Genomic DNA, 21,481 nt, shown 5'->3' on the forward strand with positions numbered 1-21,481 from the left:
TTTATTATATTTTTTGACACACCTCTTATACACGTACACTCACACACCCAACTGTCACATACAAACAGTTTCTTAACTTCTTTATCCAGCTCGTACGGAGCAGCATCGAACAGGGAAGCTTATGGGAGTCTTAAAGACTCAGTACACCCTGAGAGAAAATCTATCTAACTCATTCAGTCAGACAGTCTATATTGCCTTTGGCTAGGGGTCATTCAAGTATTACTCAGCATCGATGGGGGAAGGGGATTTCCGATTTGCTGACTTTTAATGACAAGGGGGAGGGTGGGGTTTGGATGACACTTATGTCATCAACCACCCTTTATAAAAACATGAAATATTTTTACTAGCATCCTGAACTGTGGTTTGTGGGCACCTGAAGGAAAAAAATTTTTCCCCTTTTTTCAGTTTTCCTTTCTGAAAGATAGATGGCAATCAATTCAGATCTTGCGTAGATTGAAAAATGATCGAGGGAAAGAGGTGGAAGTTCCACAGTGCAGTGGAACTTCGGTTAGCCTGCATGACCTATACTTGAAAATTTATATATTGATTTATGTATTGATTGAATATATTGATAAAAATGTATTTAATATTGACCACACTAATAAGATAAAATGTAAATGTGTATATATAACTTGCATTACGTTATCTAATATTAAAAAAAAATTAAGTAAAATAAATTTCACATAAAACACAACCATAAATTAACTAATTTTTTAGAAATGTCACGACAGTTGCCATTTGACTAACCGATAATAAGACTATTCCTATAGACCAGTGATTCCCAACGTGGGCGTTAACGCCTCCCTGGGGGACGGTGGAATGCACCAGGGGGGGGGGGTATAAGCTACGGGAATGGCATAGGATTCTATGGGTTAGATTGCGTTGGGGGGCGCTGGGAGAAAAAAATTCTGAAGAAGCGGCGATGGGACAAAAAAGGTTGGGAAACCATTTTATAGATCTTCTAGACGGACAACCTAGTCCCTTGGGGTCACAGAGTGAATGTTCCTAATTTATGTTTATGCATTTTTGTTCTTTGTTACTGTTTTTGTGTTTTTGTACTAATTTGTCATGTTGTTATCACAATAAAAAAGACTAAAAAAAAGGCACGTCATTTTAAAACTTTTTATATAATTAAAAGCTTCTAAAGTGAACATTTTTGCAGAGATTGTCTGTTGTTCAAACAATTTGGGACAGCCTGTATATGATATGTACGGTACTACTTGTTTGATCCAATAAAAAGAAAAATATAAAGCGATGTATTAATCTCATTTGTTTACGGAACGGAGTAAACAAATGGAGAATTTATAATTAAGATGGATTATATATTATGAATTAAGAATTTATGATAAATCGCTTTTTTTTGCTGGTGATTTGAAACCAAAGAATGGCTTAAATAATCGAAATACAAAATCCAACATTGGCTTCGATAAAGTTACTGAAATATTGAAAAAGACTCGAACGAAGACATTTCTTGTGGATTGGTATACCCAGTTGGGATGAAGTAAAGTGATCGCACTCTCTGCGTCGTCGATGACCGGTTTAATGTTGGAAGCAGCCTGGTTGCATATTAGATCAACGATGAAATCCTTTATGCTGATATACTGATCGTCGTAAAAGCGCATTATGTCTTTATCGAGTGTCTTGAACATTTCTTCCAAATGTGATCTCAGATAACTCGAAGATACCATCGATGTGCTGGAAGAAAGAAAAATATGTATTTTATTCATTAAAAAATAATAATTAATACACAGTCGAGGGTGGCTCTAGCTCACCTGCCGCCCGGGTGCAAAACCTCATGTGCCGCCCCTAAAGACATCCGTGGTGGGAGGCTAAAAGGGCTTGTTGCTCGCGAGCATCATTGTCCTGCTGCCTGAAGCACCAGGAGTGCTCAATGCTTGTGTCCGATTTCGTGCTTGCGAGTGATTCAATTAAACACTGTAGAAATCGCATACATGAATCGCAATTATAAACATTTTAAGCATGCGTATGTCAACGTTGCCATCTTAAGTATGTGATGCCATTTTGTCATGCAACAGCATTTAGGACTACCTCATATATATATATGTGCTCAATATAACACCTCAAAAATTTTCTCCTCTTAAAATTTCAATGCTTGACAATTGAAGTGTTAATTATACTAACCTGAACAGTTCAAGCTCGATATCGATAACTTTAACGCCCCACTCGATAAGTTCTTGCCTGAGAACTTCAGAAAACCCTCGCAAAGCGAACTTGGACATGGTATATGCCGCCGTGTGAGGATACGAAAACCGACCTACAAATAAAAAAAGAAAAAGATCGAAATATAGAGAGAGATCCAAAAGTTTTCTTTGTATTCCATTCAATTCACATTTGCAACACTGCAACACTTTTTGTTCACAGCGAGAAATAAATGGTGTACAGAATCAAATGAGAGAATAAATGGTGTACATTACGAGAAATAAATGGTGTACATTACGAGAAATAAATGGTGTACATTACGAGAAATAAATGGTGTACATTACGAGAAATAAATGGTGTATATATAGAGATTCGCACATGAGGAATTTGGGCAGATTCTCACTGTGCATTTCCGCACATAAATGAATGGCACTGAAGTTATGGGGGGAGGCTGTATCCACATGGAATTCTACGACTGAAATCGCCTTTCATGCATATTTGTAATTGAAATTATGTTTCTTGTAATTTTTTTCATTCTATGAAATATTAAAGACTGAATTTATTATTATTATTAGGCAAAAGCAAAATAATCTAAATTTCCTGAAGAAAAAGTCCCACGCTTTGAAATATTTAACAGAAATCAACATACAATGTTATCTCAACTTCATTTTTTTCGTCAGATTTGCAATATTTTACCAACATTCCTGATGAATTCAGATATCATGTTTAGATACCTGTAAAATAAGTTAAATTGGCTCTAGATTGTAATGAGTTGGTTTCGATTTCGTCACGATTGGATTCACTCGGTAAATGACACAATCCAATACAATGCTGACTCGTGCTTTTTAAAATAATTTTTTATAGTTTTAACAAATATATTTTGACATTGTCATTCTGCAGCCACATTTTCGTCTTCAAGGAAGAAAACATCCTTTAATGGGCGAATACATACAAATACATATACAAAAGCCACAACAGACAAAATGCCCAACGAAGTAGCTGAAAAAAGATGCCCATAAAAATATGGATGTCGAATGTATATTTTTTTCCGAGCGTGGCTAAAAAAATATATACGTCGATTATGTATCTAAACTACATCAAAAATACAGCAATCCAATAAGTTCTTTTCTTTCTTTGTTGGGGGGTTCCGCGAGGGGGGGGGGTGTGGGCGGGGTGCATGTGTGGTGTAGTAGTAGTAGGTAGGGCCTCCAAAAAATGGCTCCGGGATCCATGATGTTCTTAAGTCAGCCACCTCGTTGGGCAATTTGCCTGTTGTGGCGTTGTATTTGTATTTGTAGAAGAGCAATAGAAACCACAATCATTGCAAAATATCAGTAAACTGCCCATAAAAAATTATGGTTCATCTAAGGATGGATAGCTTCTCGATTTACCCCAATATGTTTGTCGTATCTCTTTTTAAACATATTTTTATACAATATATAACTTTTATATATCATTATGTATATGCTAAAATATATCCGCTACAATTTTTACCCTAGATCAGAAAAAAAGTCCTACAAGAATTAATTGAAAAAATTAATTAAATAAATAAATTAAATAAATTAAAAAAATCGTTAATTAGAAAAAAAGATTTATTGAAAATTCTCACTTTTGTGTAATATACTACAATCATATTGGAGCATATGTACTTCCCTCAATTGGTTGAAGTCAACAACTGGAAGGTGCTCACAGTTGACAAGTTCTTGCCTATAGGTCCGAAAAATCCACGAGGACTCACTGTCGGTCCGCGTCCAGATGATTCATCGTGTGCATTAGTGGTAGCTCGTTAGAGAGAAGTTGGTATATGACCCACTCATCCGCTGCAAAGATCTTACAAACTCCTCTAGTAAATAAATAACAACTCCTGAATTTCCTGTATTTACTGCGGTTCCGTCGCTTCCAAACGCTGTAAGTTAGGACACATCAATGTTTTCATCATTAAGAAAAGTCAAAAGAGGTTTTTTGAAACTAGACGCTGAAGGAGTTAATGGAGAAACTTGCCCAAGGTACACAGTGTCTGGTTCTAGAGTCATCGATATATGTTCTTCCACTTTAGAATTCAAGTCGTATATATTTTATTTGTGAAAATTAAAATATTATGATTCATTTTTATAAGTGAATATTAATTTCTTTGAACACATGCAGAAATATTTTAGTTTTGTTAGTTTAAAAGAGGAATGTCTGCTGTACTTCGCACAATGCACTGCCGTCTCACTGCTGCATGCCTACAATGTTACTATGAAAGATAACATACTGCTTCGCTGTAATATGGTAATTTAATGTAAGAATTGCAAATTCCAAGTCTCTTGCGGGGAATGAAGATGAAGTAGAAAAACTTTGAAAAAATTCACAAGTGATATATTAGTCAATGTACAACTTCTTAGGGATAGTGCGTTTCAATTGTACAACTTTCATTTTTTTGTTCCACCCTATTCTGAAAGCCTCGGTAGGAATCGTTGCTATTTAGGGGTTTTCCTTCTCTATTTTTCAAAGTTTTGGTCTAGGGTAAAAAAACTGAAGTGAATATATTTTAGCATATGCATAATGATGTATTTACCCATTAAAGGACATTTCCTCCTTGAAGACGGAAAATGTAAATCCAGAATGACAATGTGAAAATAGGTATATTTGTTACCTATATGAGGAATTAGTTGAAAAAACATGAGTCGCAATTCGGACACTTGGTTTGTCATTCATCGAGTGAATCCAATCGTGAAAATACTATATATAATCTAGAGCTTATCGAACTTATCCCAGAGGTATCTAAACATAATTTCTGAATCCGCCAAAGATGCTGATAAAATACCTGACCAAATAAAAAAAAGTTGAGATAACATTGCATGTTGATTTCTGTTAAAAGTTTCGAAGCGTGTGACTTTCTTTTCAGGAAGTTTAGATTATTTTGCAATTGCCTAATAAATTCAATCTTTCATATTTCATAGAATGAAAAAAATTACAAAACCACAAATATGCAGGGGAGACTATTTCAGTGGCACAATTTCATGTGGACACAGCTCCCTCCCCTATAACTTCAGGCCATTTATGTGCGGAAATGCACCATGCCGATCTGTCTATACACTGATGGAATGGCATTTACTTACTGGCAAAGCTACTGATGTTGACAATTCTTCCCTTCGTTTCCATTATCAGAGGCATGAAAGCTTTCGTGACTCGAACCACTCCCAAGCTGTTTGTCATTACCGAATCTTCAAAGACTTTCACTGGTGTGAGTCCGATATCACATCCTTGGTATATGCCTGCGTTATTCACTATCGCCCAAAGCTCTTCGCAGAAGGAAAAATATAAAGAATACATTTTCGAATTAAAACAAACATTCGATAAATTCACAATTACATAAATAGATCAGATATAAACCCGAATTTCATTCCAGGAGGGTATGGTGTTGGTGTCCTCTAATGTTTACTCTGGTTTGGATGTTTGCAATGTTTTACCTCATTTTTTCGTCTGCAGAAACTCTTATCTGTATTAACATGATAGAGCAAGAGGCACATACATTCTTTGTTCAGGCATTAGTATAAAATTTTCTGGTTGAAGAAGGCGTAAAAATGTCAGAAATTTTGGGAAGGTTCTATGCACTTTGCACAGTTAAGTGCACTAAGAGTGAAAAAAACATTCTCCTAAACTCAAATGCATTATTGGTCAAGATTTTTTAGCAGGACGTGATGCAGTCCAAAATGAGCCACACGAAAAATGAGGACCATTACAAGAAACATTTACAGGAATGTGTCAGTGCACAGTGCACAGTCCAGGAAAGAATTCCTAGTTCAAAAACAAGTCCAAGGCATTGTTAAGGAAAATTATTTTTGATCGAACCTGAGGCGACCATCGATAGATTGTGCCCTTCATTCACGAATTCCCCCCGTCCACAAAAAAAAGCGTGTTCCACGTTTGATCACGTGGACGAGTATTACTTTACACGTCAACATTTGTCATTCCATCTAGTTTGCTGAAGTTGGTTTTCTGTGGTTCCCAACTTCGATTCACAAATGCGAGCCGACTTCCTATTCAAAAAGTCCTTACACAGTGAGCACCAGAGCAGCAACATTTATATACACTGCATGCCGATTTTGAAGACTGATAACTAAAACACGCACACATATCGCTAGGTACAAAATGTGCTGCAGGACACCAAAATATTTAATTCCGACACAACTCACCTCTTCCGGTTACATGGTAATTTAAAAAACTGGAGATTATATATAAAAAATTAATGTGTTATTTTTTTGTATCTTTCTTTTCTTTGATAAGTTATTATAAAAAAATCTCATTTATATTTGATCTGCCTCGTAACATTTGAATTGAAAATATATTCATCAGTGTAACTCGATATGGAAAATAGCAAGAAATTCACCAGTTTCCTGAAAATATCAACAAGAAAATACTCATTAAAGACATACTCAAATCACGAAGATTGACTTTGACGTACGCCAGTGCATCTCTTACGCTCTCTTCTTTGGTGACGTCCAGCTGGATCAGATGCATACGCTTCGAACGAACGTCTTTGAGCTTTCTAGCACCATCGGACGAGATATCGCGGCAACTAGCGAAAACGTGGAATCCTTGGGAATGGAGTCTTTTAGCGATTTCATGTCCAAAACCTCTTGCACAACCTGTCGATCGTAAAGAATAACTTGCATTAAAAGGGGGGAACTTGCGGGGGATCTATGGAACATTGTAATTCGTGAAAACATTGGGCAGTTACACTTAACTCCTCACAAGGGCTGAATAGAAAAAAAAAAATGCAGGATTTTTAGCTTAAAGGGGGAAAAATACCGTTTTTGAAAAATGTGAAAAAAACCAAATGGCATGATAAACATTTTGCAACCAGTTATATGGAAAAGAAAAACGTCGTCCGGTCTCATACGTTCTGTTTAAAAACGGGACGTATGGTCATCATATCGACTTTAAAGGTTCTTTCGGATGTACCTTAGTTATTAAGCGGTTATTGTTATCAGAAATAACAAGTCCCGATGTTATCCCATTAAGCAACGCGCGTGCACTGTACTTTTCAAATTACCAGAAAAAATTGAGAAAATAAATTAGTGTAATGGGTCTTTTTTTTACTATGTACATTTGTTGTTATACGTTATTTCACTGTATTTATCATATACGTATATTCAAACATACACTAGATCAACCACTAATGCCAATGCCTCTGTAATTCATTACATAATCTGGTTAGTATTACTCAAATTTCTCCACTCACCTGTTATAAGTACAGCTTTTCCAGTGACTTCAATTCTAAACCAGACACTGAATATTTTTCTAAAACTCGAATATAAGGAAAATACCAACACTGCACCTACAAAAAGGATCGTAACAGCAATGAATACCTCATGGGGTACGTGAGGCACGGCGTACAAGTAAAACGCTGTTACAGCATCGATCCAAACGCATAAGTACACAGACAGAACTGAGAGATCGAAAAACATCGCGCTTTCTAGAGTATTTTCTTCCAATACCAGGAAAGATGCTTTCTCATCGGCATCACTGTTTACAATTATACGATTGTATATACTGACTTATACTTAATCCTAATGAATTCGTTGATATTTACTGCACATAATTTTCATGTCAGATTCATTGATGACACAATTTTAATTGATATAATGGCGTATTGCCTAACTCAACAATCAACAAGACCAAATGTTTCTGACGGTTAACTGGCATATAAGTAGTATAGTTTGTTATTTATTCTTTTATGATACATGAGTGCAATCACAATATATGACTTAATCTGAATATTTTTCAAATTTTGTGTAATTTTCTCAGCATGATTTCCATGTGTTAGATTCATCGATAATACTATATACATTTTTAAATAATGACGCATTATTTATTCACTTAAGAAACAAAAATTATTCTATGCCTTTCTTTGAAATTTCTCTATTTTGAATGTTGCATTCCTGATGACAATAATGATGCTTGAGGAAATGTTTTAAGACTTCAAATTCTACTTATTGGCTGAAAATATCAGAAAAGAAAACTATCATGTCACCACAGTTTCTTTTAAAAACACGTTCTCGATGTTTGAATATCGAATTTAATGGGATAGTACAACATGTCTACATAAGGTTTCGTATCGGTTCCTTCTGAAATGGCAAAACAATGGGGTTTTATTTCAAGTTGGAAGATTTCAAATCTTTTTTTTTTTAATGAACTTGTGCTAATGCGTCGTGAGATCCCGCATGCTACTTTACCGCGCACCAAATCCGGTCATAACATGAGATTAACATGTTTGGTCGTTTCTCAGAAAAGCGTCTTTAAATGCGTGGTTCTGATAATTGTAGTTGTCACTGGGAGTCTAGGAAGTTTCCTGATCAATAAAAAAGCTTATGAACATACAGTAAATATAACGTCACCTCTCTCATCTATAATATTATAAGTAATGTTTTTGCACAGTTGTTGATTGAATACGTTACTCGCGTGTTTCGACGGAGGTCTTAGTATCTTTGATTCGTGTTAATGATAAACATGTATACATGATACGACACGCATTTGTTGCACTAACTAATCTTAGTTATATTGTACCATTATTGTTCGTCCAAAATCTTAAAGTAGATATTATTCCTCTGTATCAAAAGAGTGCGAATTCCTTAGAAAAAAAACGGCAGATGTTTTCTAAATTTATTTTCATCTGATTATTCAGCAAGTAGAAAGCGTGATAGAAATGCTTTTAAAAACGATAAGCAATATTGTTCTCTCAATCCTCCTTGAGAAAAAAGTTTTTCCTTCAAATGGAGCAAAAATAATTGATAATTCGATGTAACTATATTTGGTGACTCAAATCTATTCTAAACTTGAGGGGGAAATAAAACTAATCAATGTTCGACTTTTTAAAAATTTTAATTGATTTATTTATTAATACATTATTCAGGGCCGACTTAAAAACATAATGATCCTCGGGCGAAGTGGTTTTTCTGAGATCTCCTATCTGGCTAGAAATGACTGCCTACAAGTTGGCATGCTCACTCTTGAAAAATTGAAACAGATCTAATTTTCATGAGGTCCCCGGGCTATGTCCGGGTGAACCCATACGTTAAGACGGCACTCTGGCATTATTTTATTACTGTAAATGTATGTACTGCATTTAGATGTATATATTCTTCAAATTTTTTCTACTTTTTCTTACTTGCGGAGTGGCATAAAGGGGAAGAAATAATTTGCAAACCAGCAAAAAAAAATATAATAATAATAATAATAATTATTGGAGGAAAATTTCCCAACCCTCTCATTTATTATATTTCATATGGATGCACTAAGAGCCTTAATTCACGGCTTTCCACAGGAACGTCATTTCAACTTTTTCCAGGGGGGGGGGGGGGGCAAAGAACATGTGCTCAATGTATGAGCACATATACCATTTTTAGTGTATTTTCACCCCTGACCACCACCCCCCCCCCCTCCCCAAATGACGGGCCTGTCTTTCCAACTGGGGTTCCGTAACAGCTTTTTTGGAGCTCCGCAAGGTCAAAAGCTACGGAGCTCTCGAAAATCCCGGAACCCGGAGAGCTTTTAAAGAAGAAAACTCTTGTTACTGGTATACTATTCGCAAAGTTGTTCTTTATTTTTAAATTTAAGGAGATAGTGTTGTTAAAAAAATTCAGGCCACTTCGATGACTATTATACAACTTAGAAACAGTGACATTACTTTTTTTTCACATTGACTTTTCGAACCAGAAGTTCATAAATGTCATTCTTCGTTTAATAAGTATACAGCACCGTGATTAATTACATGAGAAACACATCAATGAACTGGAACACGTTCTACCACCTATAACATAAAAATGTTATAATTCTTTAATTGAAATTGGTGACCGGTTTCTGATAAATTCATAGCACAGAAAATAGCAATGTAGCATGATATATTAACGATATTTTATAAATAATGATATTCTTTTGTTAAATTATCAGGTTTGTTTTAAAATTTTTCAGTTGATATTTGTGTAAGGCAAATTAATATCAGTAAAATGCGTATAATGTAATTTTCTATAACTTCAAGTAATTCCAAAAAGATATAAAACTAAGATCAGTTCAATTCTGGTCTGCGTTTTTTCAGGTAATAAATTTGTAGGCTACTTTCTGCGCGTTTTAGGGCGGTATTCACCGACATGGTTTAAACTGCAGTCACAATTTTTGGATAAGAGATCAACATAGATTGGTTAAAACCCTGAATTTAACCAATCCTTGTCGATCTCTTATCGAAAAATTGTGACTATAGTTTAAACCATGTCGGTGAATACCGCCCTTCCTAATGTACATTTACCTCGTATAAACAAGAGCTGTTGAAATTTTGAGATGAACTTAACAATTCAACTAAAATATTTAGTACTTATAAAATATTTGTTAATATCATATTATATGGACTTTTTCTATGCGGCGCATTTATCAGAAACCGGTCATCAATATCAATGAAAGAATTATAACAGTTTTATTTTGTAGGTGGTAGAACGTGTTCCAGTTTATTGATGTGTTTCTCGCATCTAATTTATTACTGTACTATATATATATATATATATATATATATATATATATATATATATATATATATATATATATATATATATATATATATATATATATATATATATATATATATATATATATATATATATATATATATATATATATAGTACAGTAATAAATTAGATGCGAGAAACACTAATTTACATTAACACTAATAAACCCACATTTACTGTACTATATATATATATATATATATATATACTTATTTTCAATGTGTTCTAAAAGGCACATATTTACTGATAAAATTTTATTTTTATCCATCAATAATATTTATGAAAAAAGTAACTAAGAAAAATCACCATTTTTTTAATGGAAAATAAGTTTAAAAAGTATGGACTTTTAGAGCCTGGGAAAGAATGGAATGCTTTCCTGTACACTGAGATTTTTGCTGAGCAAAGAAAAAATTACCTGTATTGTATAAAGTAGAATTTTAGTTGGTCATCTCTCGCATAGATATCGAAATTCTGTGCGGAGAGAAACAACACGTCAGTGCAGGTGAAAAAGGTTAGAAGGCACATTTCATGTAGGAAATCGGGACGCAGGCTTCCTAGACTGAGATCTTGTGTTGGGTCTCCTCTATAGTGGAAAAAAAACCAAAAGTGATATGATTATCCCGGGCCACCGTGATAGAACCCTGCCATGCCTACCCATGTAGGGGGGGCTCACTTAAACCATTGAGGATGGATGCTTGTGTCGTACTCAGGAGATATTTACAGACAACTCAGATGAACACCTGCGATTCAATGATTTGCATCATGATTATTTCAGTTTCAGCCACAGTTCTTGTACGGGTGCGTTTCTTCTGGTGATGGTTACAATCAAAGCTCTTGATTCGTGAATATGCCTCCCAATAAGCTCATGGGACACCAACCTCGTGGCTATGCATAGATTCTATGGTAATCTTAAGAGCATCGTGGGCATCCCGAGCAAGTGATGTTCAGGTTCCCCATAATGAAGTTCCCAGTTATACCATATTGAAGTTCCGCTTATTGAATTGCAGCTTATTTCTCAGCCAGTTTCCGGAACCTTAATATCTTAGTTTTTAGTTTCCTTTTTTTCAATTAATTACAAATGATTTTTTTAGTGCCTATTTTAAGCATTTGTAGTGTCTTTTTGCCTGCCTATTTTCACTACTTTTAGTGCTTAAATTTCCGGGCCCTAATAATAAATAATGTTTTATTATAAAACTTGGTCTACCATTTATTTAGCTATTTCTAATACAGCTTGTGAAGTAAAATGCTTATGTAAAGAAAAATGTTATTTCCCCATGAGAATTTATGTTTCAAGTTGATATAAATTGTTTCGCATATTTTTTTGAACAGCCAGGGTTCTCACAGCCACGAGTCTGAAACTTCAGATCAAAAGTGAGCAGTACAATGACCCATTCTTAAAAACTATTTTCAGGATCAACAACTTCCTTTTAACTTACAGTATTTCAGTATGTAATTCAGTATTACATACTGAAATCTTTACAGAGGTGTGAAAATATTATATAAGTCAAAAATTATTTTTTATTTACCATTACTGTAGGTAATTTTGCATCCTTTTTATTTTTAAATGCGATCCAAATGTGCGTATAAGAAAGAAAAAGGTGACAGAAGGAATAATCCTTACTTTCGAGAGTTTTTGAAAAAATCATTTTGCTATCTGTCATTTTATTTTGTTTTCGGTTCATATCTGTCATATAAAATTTTCTACCTTTTTATTTACTGTGTTTCTTCTCATTCATTGGCAAAAATTTCTGGCTTTTTTCTTCGAAATTTTGCTATATCTGTAGTAATATTCTTTGAGAAGATACTCTCAAATCTCAAAATCGATTCTGGGTCAAATATGGCGTGAAACAAAAACATTGATGTACATTAATCACGGGTATTATTTCATGCAGAAAAAGTTTTTGACGTTTACCATTGATTTCCTTTTAACGTTCAGCATGAACATGCATAAATAGATATTTCCGATTGCGGAAAGATAATAATTTATTACCGTATCTTTTTCGCATAAAAAGTATTGAATAACGGGTTTTTTTATTGGATACGAAAAAAGTCAATAATTTTCTAATGGGCATTTCGTGTTACTTTTTATTCAAATGATGTCAGGGAATGAATCCCGTCAATGTCTTATTTTCTCGGAGTACGATTTCGAATTTCATTTTTGAACAAACCAGTCAGTTTTCAATTTGTGGTATAGTCATCACAGCTGAATCTCCATCCGATAGCACTAAAATGGACATCAATTCGTATCAGAAATTGCCTAGAGGATTAGGTGTAGTTTTAGGAATGTTTTCCATACTAGGGATCCGAATTTTCAGAAATAAATCGAAGAATCAGTCGGTGAATATCGTTGAAATCATTGCATCGCTTTGGGAAATATCCATCAACTTAGTCGTCGTGATTTCGCAAGTCATATGTTTCGTTTGTGTCTTGATGATTGGCTACGATTCAAAATTCGTCGCTCTTTTTTATCTGTTACAAGTTAATTCTTTGATCATCCGATTCGGATTGATCATCAAACGCGATAAGATATCAAGAAAACTCGTCAAATTCCTGAAGATGTTAAAAGACATGAACATAAATGTGAGGGACTGTTTCTTCAAAAAGACACTTATCTTCACATGCGTGCTTGTAGGATTCGTGGCCGTCGCTCTGAGTATAGAAGGCGTTATGATCGATAAAAGCGTTGATAACAACGTCACTGAAAGCAATGTGTCCACTACGGTACACGAAATCTTCTCTTACAGTGGGGTGATCATGTACGTGATTGGCATATCGACGATGATGCAGGTATCAATTTTATGTAGTCTCATGTACGATATCCAAACGTTGTTGCTGAAGGACTTCATGGAAAAGCTGAAAAGAAAGATCAACATGGCTGACTCATCTCTATTAGAGGAGACGAGAATTTTTGGAGTCATAATGAGCGAGATACAAGACGTCGACTATTTGATGTCCTACAACGTTTTCGTTGTTTACATGAGTACGGTGGGTTTACTGTTCCATAACATCAGCTACCTGAAGTATTTGAAGTCGTTAACCACTGTGATGTTAATAGATATGTCAAATGCTCTGTTTGCATTAGTATATTCGTTCTGTCTGTTGACTTTTTCTGGCGAAGCGACCCATATGGCGGTGGAAGATCTCAGAGCCCTCGTCGTTAAGACTTTTCACGTGTCGAATTCTTGTTCGGTGCCATTCTGTAAGAGGCAGGGCTATTCAACGCTCCCTTGGCTCATACTCAACAGCACCCATGACGTGTACTTCACCGCTTGGAGAATGTTCGCTATACACCGGGGAGTACTTCTTAACACCGCTGGAGTGATTTTAACATACGGTGTGTTGATATTTCCTGACATTCTTTGATCCACGTCGATTCGTTTTTGCTACTACATTAAATATTGGTTCATATCTTGGTTCTAATTTGGTAGAAAAACAGATAAATATATTACCCTATAGTAGGGGTCTTCAAAGTGTGGCCCGCGGAATACATATGACTAGTCGAGGTTTTTGTCATGTCCCACCAATCATTATTAGAAGAAGGTTGAGAATATGAAAAGACGATTATATTTGGAATTAATGAAAGAGATAGTTATAGAATTAATGGAAGAAATAGTTATAGAATTAATGGAAGAAATAGTTATTAGAATTAATGAAAGATAATTATAGAATTAATGAAATAAATGAATGTGTGTGTGTGTGTGAAATGAAATTCCAGAAGTGATGAAAATTCAGAATTTTCAAAAAAATAATTTCAGAATTGCTGAAGAAAATGATTTTTTGATTTTCGAAAAAAATAATTTCAGAATTAATGAAAAATAACTTTTAAACCAATGAGAGAAATTATTTTGCAACAAAAAATGAATATCCGCATTATAATTGAAAGAAATTATTTCAAAATATACAGGAGAAGGAAATAATTACAGAATTACCAAAACAAAAAATAAGAATCATTTAAAGTGATTTTGGATCAAATGTAATCAGAATTAATTAAGTAAATTTAATCAAATTAATCTGTAATTAATCAGAAATTTTTTCAGAATTGGTTGAAAAAAATTATTTCAGAACTAATCGAAGAGGATAATTAAAAAAACGAATAACTTCAGAATAAATAAAAATCTTAAACTATTTTTTGCTTCTGTTGAACTCGGGGTCTCATTGTCCCCTTGTATTAAGATGTCACAGTAAATTACATGAGAAGTCCTCGTGGGGATTCTGTCTTACGAATCTCTAAAGATGATTTCGAATCTGGGGATTCTATCTTACGCAATTATAAATACCTCTCAATTTGGTCCGCGATGTTTCAAAGGTTGAAGAGACCCTCGCCTTATACGGATATAGCGGCATCATATACAACCTCCAAGTGTTCAGCGAATGAGTGCCTGAGAAAGTACTTTTAGAAAATTTTAGTTAAAGTAGTATTAGTACGACATATCTGCATTAATTATCCTTGATAAAATTTGCTTGAGGATAATTAATTTACCATCAAATATGCTGAAAATATATAACATAGTGTCACTGTGGAGTTATTCAGTATTTTGAGTAGTAACTGAATTGATTTCTGGGTCCGTGTACTAATTCAATGCACAATAAGATGAATGTCTAAGCTGGAAGCTGGTTTATATGAAATGTCGTTAATTTTGATACTGAATAGTTAAAGACATTTATAAAAAAAAGAGTATTTCAGTGAATATTTCCAGTAAAAAATGTAGCATGCTTTACCTGGTTGATAAAGGCTGAATCTTTTGGAAAAATATGTTTACGTTTCTTCTTCGATGTCCACACTTGAGTAGATTCACCGTATGTATTGACAAAGCTTTATCAAAATATGGGGCATATTATTAAAAATGTCAGGATAGCCAAAATTACAGGAGGATACGATAATACCCTATGAAATATGGGTATTCGGCACATCAAAAATTAATTACTGAAATTTGGCGGCAAACATGAAAATAAAGTACACGGTATAATATAAGGCACATAAAATTGACTGTTGGTTCAAACCGACAGTCAATTTTACTCGAAGAGTAATCAAATAGTTCTGTTTTTATTTGAAGAAGAAAAATGCGGGACATCGTAAATTTTTGCCAAAAAGGAAACATCAAACGGGGTGGAAAAATTGTGGCTGAAATTATTAAAAAACTGCCAATGAACGGGAAATCAGTGGCTATTGCGAATCGCAGTGAATTAAAACATTTCACGAAAGAAAAGTTAACATTTTCTAGATTCTAAATTGACGGAAGCTTCATCGAAAATATGGGACAAATTAATTAAAATATGGAGCTAAATTATTAAAAATGTCAGGGCAGATAAATTTTCAGGAAAATACGAGAATGCCCTTTAAAATATGGGTATTTGACACAACAAAAACTAATTACTGAAATCCACCGACATACATAAAAACAAAGTAACCGGCATTTGTGGCGCATAAAATTTACACCGGTATGCAGCATGAAAATGGGTATAAAATATATGGTACTATATTTTATACGCATTTTATGCTGCATGCCGGTTTTAGATCAAAGACATTTTGACTCGAAGAATTATAACAAACATACGTAGATTTGTTTTCATTTACTATTTTGCTACAGAGGTTCCAGCACAACGCCTTTTTCTTCTCGTGTATAATAATAGAGTGTATTATTGTTACAGAACTTCTGCTGCCTGTCCCAGCAAGAATTTTTGTATGGCGATTAATAAAAACGAGATAATTTTCAAAAAAAGAGGGTAAAAATCGAAAATTTAGAAGTATAGTTTTGTAAAAAGAAAAGAAAATAAGATTTAACAAAAGCTTAATTTCTGACTTTTTGAACGCAAGTTCAAAAATACTAAATTTCTAAATACTCGAAAAACCAAATTTATGTGTGTTAAAAAAACAAGAAATGTGTTAATGACAGACAAGATATTCATAGACACTGTCAGTGCTATTCTGTTTCAGAATGATAATCAACTGGTAAACTAAAACGAAATATGCATTGTGTGAAAAAATCTTAACTCACTGATTTCATATAAACATAAACGCATAATTGATGATAATTTTTAAAAAATACATCTTTTATGTATGGGTGCATTCTATATGGTATCGATAATACTATGTGTGTACGGGGAAAGAGCGTTTTATTAAAATAGATTTAATCTCGATAATATTTAAAATAAATTAAGATCATTAATAAACATAACATTATACAAAAATAAAAATGTCATGCTACATAATAATACTGCAACTAAACCGTAGGTTCACCCTAACATTCCTTTGAAAGGTAATCTGAAGGCAGTTCCACGCGAACTACACCCGCAGCGCAAAAACGGGTTTTGAGTTATGGCAAGCACAGTGCGGGCGATTTTAATGGTAGATTTTGCCTACCCACACCCCGAAACCGGTTTTTGAGCTGCAGAATTTGCGTAGTTCTGCGGTTGTGGAGCAGGCTTCACGAATTTTTCTGAAAAATGTGCTACATGTTGAAGTGCTGCTGCCATCTGTCTTCTAAACCAAACAACAAGTATATAAAACTATATATACCAAGTTTATTTCATCATTATCAAAGAGAGTGATTAAATAATAAAAATATAAATAAATAAAACATAAATACAAGTGGAAATATTTATCAAATAACATAAAAAAACAGCAGATTATTTTGAGTAATAAATGATTTAATATATTGGAATAAGTTCTTCATGGAATGCTTCTCATGGTTCCTCCCACTCTACTAATTACTCTATAAACGTAAAAGTAGTGGAGATAAGTATTACGACAGAGGTGCACAACCTTCGCGGCCTGTCAATGGGTTCATAGCGGATCAAAATGTAATCACGCAAATTTTACAAATATATCAGGGAGTGAGATGGATTTTTTTATATGACTCGCGAACTCATTTTCATTATCGGTATATGTGCAGGTACCTCCTTTCCCCACGGAAAAATACGCTATCGTACGTTCCACGGAACCGAGAGAGAGTACGATACCGTATTTCCACGGAACCGTGGTACGTACGCGTCAATCGATAAAATGCCCCGTTTCTGATAAATATAACACCGCTCAACAAAAAAATCATGTTTTAATGGTTTTAGAGTATATTGGGGCTGCTGATTTTGAATCTGGCATTGGTATTGTCGAATTTAGTTCTTTGAGATAAAGCGAAAATTAAATTTCAATGGTAACCAGCATACAAATCACATCGAAACTGTGAGTTATAAATAAATACAGTAAATCATTGGCAAAGATATTTAAGAGTCATTTTGGGGTGCTGATTCCGGACCTGGCATTGGTTTTGTCAGATTCGCTCTAGTTTTTGAGATAAAGTGAAAACTAAATTTCAATGGCATATAAGCAGCATACAAATCACATTGTTGAGAGTATCCATCTATATATATAAAATTGATTTTCTGTCTGTCTGTGTGTGTGTGTGTATGTTCTCTATACAAATCTACAATTTTAGATCGATCGTCGCAAAATTTTGCATATATACCAAATGGGACCTGACTTGAACGATAGGCTACTTTAAAATTTCGCCAGACCAGGGCAAATGCCCCAAATGGGCAAAAAACTGTCGGGCAACAATGGTTTCTCGGCCTCAACAATCACTTTCCGAACGTTTACTTTGGTTACCATGGTTCCTTAGCAATGCGTTTCAGACGTGTTTATGCCTTTACAATGGTTTGTCATTTCTTCAACGCTGTCAATACATGTATAATATTTATGCCTTTATAATGGTTGGCCACATTTTCAATACTCCCAGTAATGAGGTTTTTTGAATGACGTCGTTATCATCATCAGCATCGCTTTGAGGGTCAGGGAAAGGGTGATCCTCATAGAAATCAGTGTTGAAATTGCCGATTTTAATGTAGAAATTGCGAAAATTCGGTGGGGGGTTTTCTGTCTCATCAATAATTTTAAAAATTGTATTAAATACTCGATTTTTGAAACATTGAGTTCGCTTAGAGATATACGAAGCCCAAGAGATTAAACATGAAGTAATCAGCAGGACCTACTTTCAAGTTGGATATCTAGGCAATAACATTGATTTCAACTTTTTATTTACGTCTTCTCAAGCATGAAAATTAATGCCTCCGTATTGTCTTTTAATATTAAATTGCATAAATTCATGTGGGTTAGGGTATTTTAAAATTAATTATGGGCCCGTAGAGTACATTTAAAAAATTCCACAGCTTTAACTAAGCATTTCTGGAAGCTGAAACAGGCAGAAATAGATAACTTAAAGTTCAGGGGGGAGGGGGATCGAAATGCCTAGCGCCCCTTAAAAAAAGGAAAAAAATATATATTCATTTCTACGTTTCTGTGTAAATCTAGATTTGTTTATTTCATGAGTCGCGCAGGAAGTCGCCATATTGGTTAACTTAGACACGGTTTGCATGTCCCTCAAAGAAAGAAAGAGATAGCACGTGATCCAAAAAGCTTCATTGAAGAAAACCCCGGGCAACGCCGGGTATTATAGCTAGTCTATATATATAAAATTGATTTTCTGTCTGTCTGTGTGTATGTATGCTCTCTATACAAATCTACAATTTTAGATCGATCGTCGCCAAATTTTGCATATATACCAAATGGGACCCAACTTGAAAGATAGGCTACTTTAAAATTTCGTCAGAGCAGGGCAAGTGCCCCAAATGGGCAAAAAACTGTCGGGCAACAATGGTTTCTCGGCCTCAACAATCACTTTCCGAACGTTTACTTTGGTTACCATGATTCCTTAGCAATGCGTTTCAGACGTGTATATGCCTTTACAATTGTTTGTCACTTCTTTTACGCTGCCAGTGTATATGTAGTGTACTGCCAGTGTACAGTTTATGCCTTTATAATGGTTTGCCACTTTTTTCAATAACTTTGAAGGTGAGGCAAAGGATGATCCCCATAGATATCAGTGTTAAAATTGCAGATTTTACTGCATAAATGCGGAAATTTACTGGGAGTTTCTTGTCACATCAATAATTTTAAAAATTGTATTGAATTCCCGATTTTTGAAACATTGAGTTCGCTTTGAGAGATATACGAAGCCCAAGAGATTAAATACGAAGTAATTAGCAGGATATACTTTTGAGTTGGATATCCATGCAATAACATTGATTTGAACTTTTTATTTATATCTTCTCAAGCATGAAAATTAATGTCTCCGTATTGTCTTTTAATATTGAACTGCATAAATTCACATATAGTTTAGGTTGTTTTAAAATTAATTATGGGCCCGTAAAATGTACATCGGAAAAATTCCACAGCTTTAATTAAGCATTTTTGGAAGCTGAAACTGGCAGATAATTAACTTGAAGTTCGGGGGGGGGGGGGTCGAAATACTGAGCGACCCTTAAAAAAGGGGGGGAAAAAAATATATATTCATTTCTACGTTTCTTTAAATCTAGATTTGTTGATTTCATGAAGTCGCCATATTGGTTAATTTAGACACGGTTTGCATGTCCCTCAAAGAAAGAGGGAGATATCACGTGATCCAAAAAGCATCATTCAAGAAAACCCGGGCAGCGCCGGGTATTATAGCTAGTTATCTAAAAAACTAGTGCCGGAGATTATGCATAGTACCCAAGCATCCTTGGTAAATTTTCTTAAATTACTCACTTTTACTGGTGATTATGCATAGCACCCAGGCGTCGTTGGTAAATTTGACAAATTTATCTAAATCACTTTTATCGGTGATTATGCATAATACCCGAGCGATGCGTCGTTGATAAATATGAAAAATCGTGTTGTATGATATACTACTATACCTGATAATTCATGCATGTATTGTATCATTATATCGGGGTACGATCGTAAAATTTATTATCATTATATCGGGGTACGATCGTAAAATTTATTATCATTATATCGGGGTACGATCGTAAAATTTATTATCATTATATCGGGGTACGACTATATTTGTCACACGTAATCATTTGGAATTTTTTTCCATATTCATCAAATTCACCAATTACACTTGGGTATTATGCATAATGGTCTGCAATAGTGATAATGTTTTCAGTATATATCAAATTTACCAACGGCGCTTGGGTATTATGCATATTCTCCGGTAAAAGTGATAAATTTATCAAACTTGCCCCGTGATTGGTAAGTATGCATAACAACCGGTTATTATGCATAATTACCGATTTATCACATTTACCGTAACATATGCAAGAAGAAACACTTTGAACACGATTTTCTTAGACTACAGTTTTGAGCTCATCCGTCAAATTAAAAAAGAAAAGAAGACAACTGCACGAAATATGCTGAAATTTTGCATAAAATATTTATTCGTCACGTGTTAGTAAAACGAACTTCGAACTTGGATATCTGAATTTTATGATTTTTTAAAGTTAAAAAAAAAAAATCTGAAAATTCACCATTTAAAAAAAAATACTTCCCATTGACCAATTACTTAAATCTGAGGTTCATTTTTGAAACATACGTCAAATAAGCAATTTTGTAAAATTTCATAATTTTTGGTGTTGCAGTTTTTTTTATTCCTTTTTAACTTTTACAGATGAACTTAGAAGCTGCAATTAGAGTAAACCAGTTTTATAATGTTTTTTTCTTGCATACATTTACACTATAATTCATTAATTATTTCTTTTGTTTCGAAAGAAAAAAGAATTAACCGATTTACACTAAATTTTTTGCTCTAGATTTGCAAGTGAGCGAAATATTTTTCAATTGCCTTGCTTAGCACCACTACGTAGCAAAAATTCATATAGGTCCGAATTTTTTTTTCTACAGTAATTAGCGTACGTTTTATTCTTTTATCGTTTTGGGCCAAAAAAGGTTTCTAGGATCAAGGTAG

General features: G+C 34.2%; 1 protein-coding gene across 1 annotated transcript; it reads right to left on the bottom strand.

Moving 5' to 3' along the window:
• Positions 1-1,105: 1,105 nt before the first annotated feature.
• Positions 1,106-7,672, bottom strand: LOC149077194 (estradiol 17-beta-dehydrogenase 2-like). The gene is made up of 5 exons (XM_089244938.1): positions 7,388-7,672; positions 6,579-6,791; positions 5,262-5,444; positions 2,143-2,275; positions 1,106-1,695 (listed from the first exon to the last, which is right to left on the bottom strand). Exons 1-5 carry the CDS (start codon positions 7,611-7,613, stop codon positions 1,341-1,343), a joined length of 1,110 nt encoding a protein of 369 aa, XP_089101064.1. The 5' UTR covers positions 7,614-7,672; the 3' UTR covers positions 1,106-1,340.
• Between the last annotated feature and the right edge of the window lie 13,809 nt (positions 7,673-21,481).

This window comes from Pholcus phalangioides, unplaced genomic scaffold, assembly GCF_987345545.1.
Source record: "Pholcus phalangioides strain wild (caught in Gottingen) unplaced genomic scaffold, Ppha-v1.0 ptg000015l_1, whole genome shotgun sequence".
Taxonomy (NCBI): Eukaryota; Metazoa; Arthropoda; class Arachnida; order Araneae; family Pholcidae; genus Pholcus; species Pholcus phalangioides.

Bases quoted from the DNA above. Each gene is read 5' to 3' on its own strand.
- LOC149077194 (XM_089244938.1), bottom strand. From the start codon at position 7,613: ATGTTTTTCGATCTCTCAGTTCTGTCTGTGTACTTATGCGTTTGGATC. The intron at 2,276-5,261 runs GTAAGTAAATGC...TTTTATTTGTAG, and splicing joins CAACATCAGTAGCTTTGCCA to GTCGGTTTTCGTATCCTCAC. The intron at 1,696-2,142 runs GTTAGTATAATT...TCTTTCTTCCAG, and splicing joins ATCGAGCTTGAACTGTTCAG to CACATCGATGGTATCTTCGA.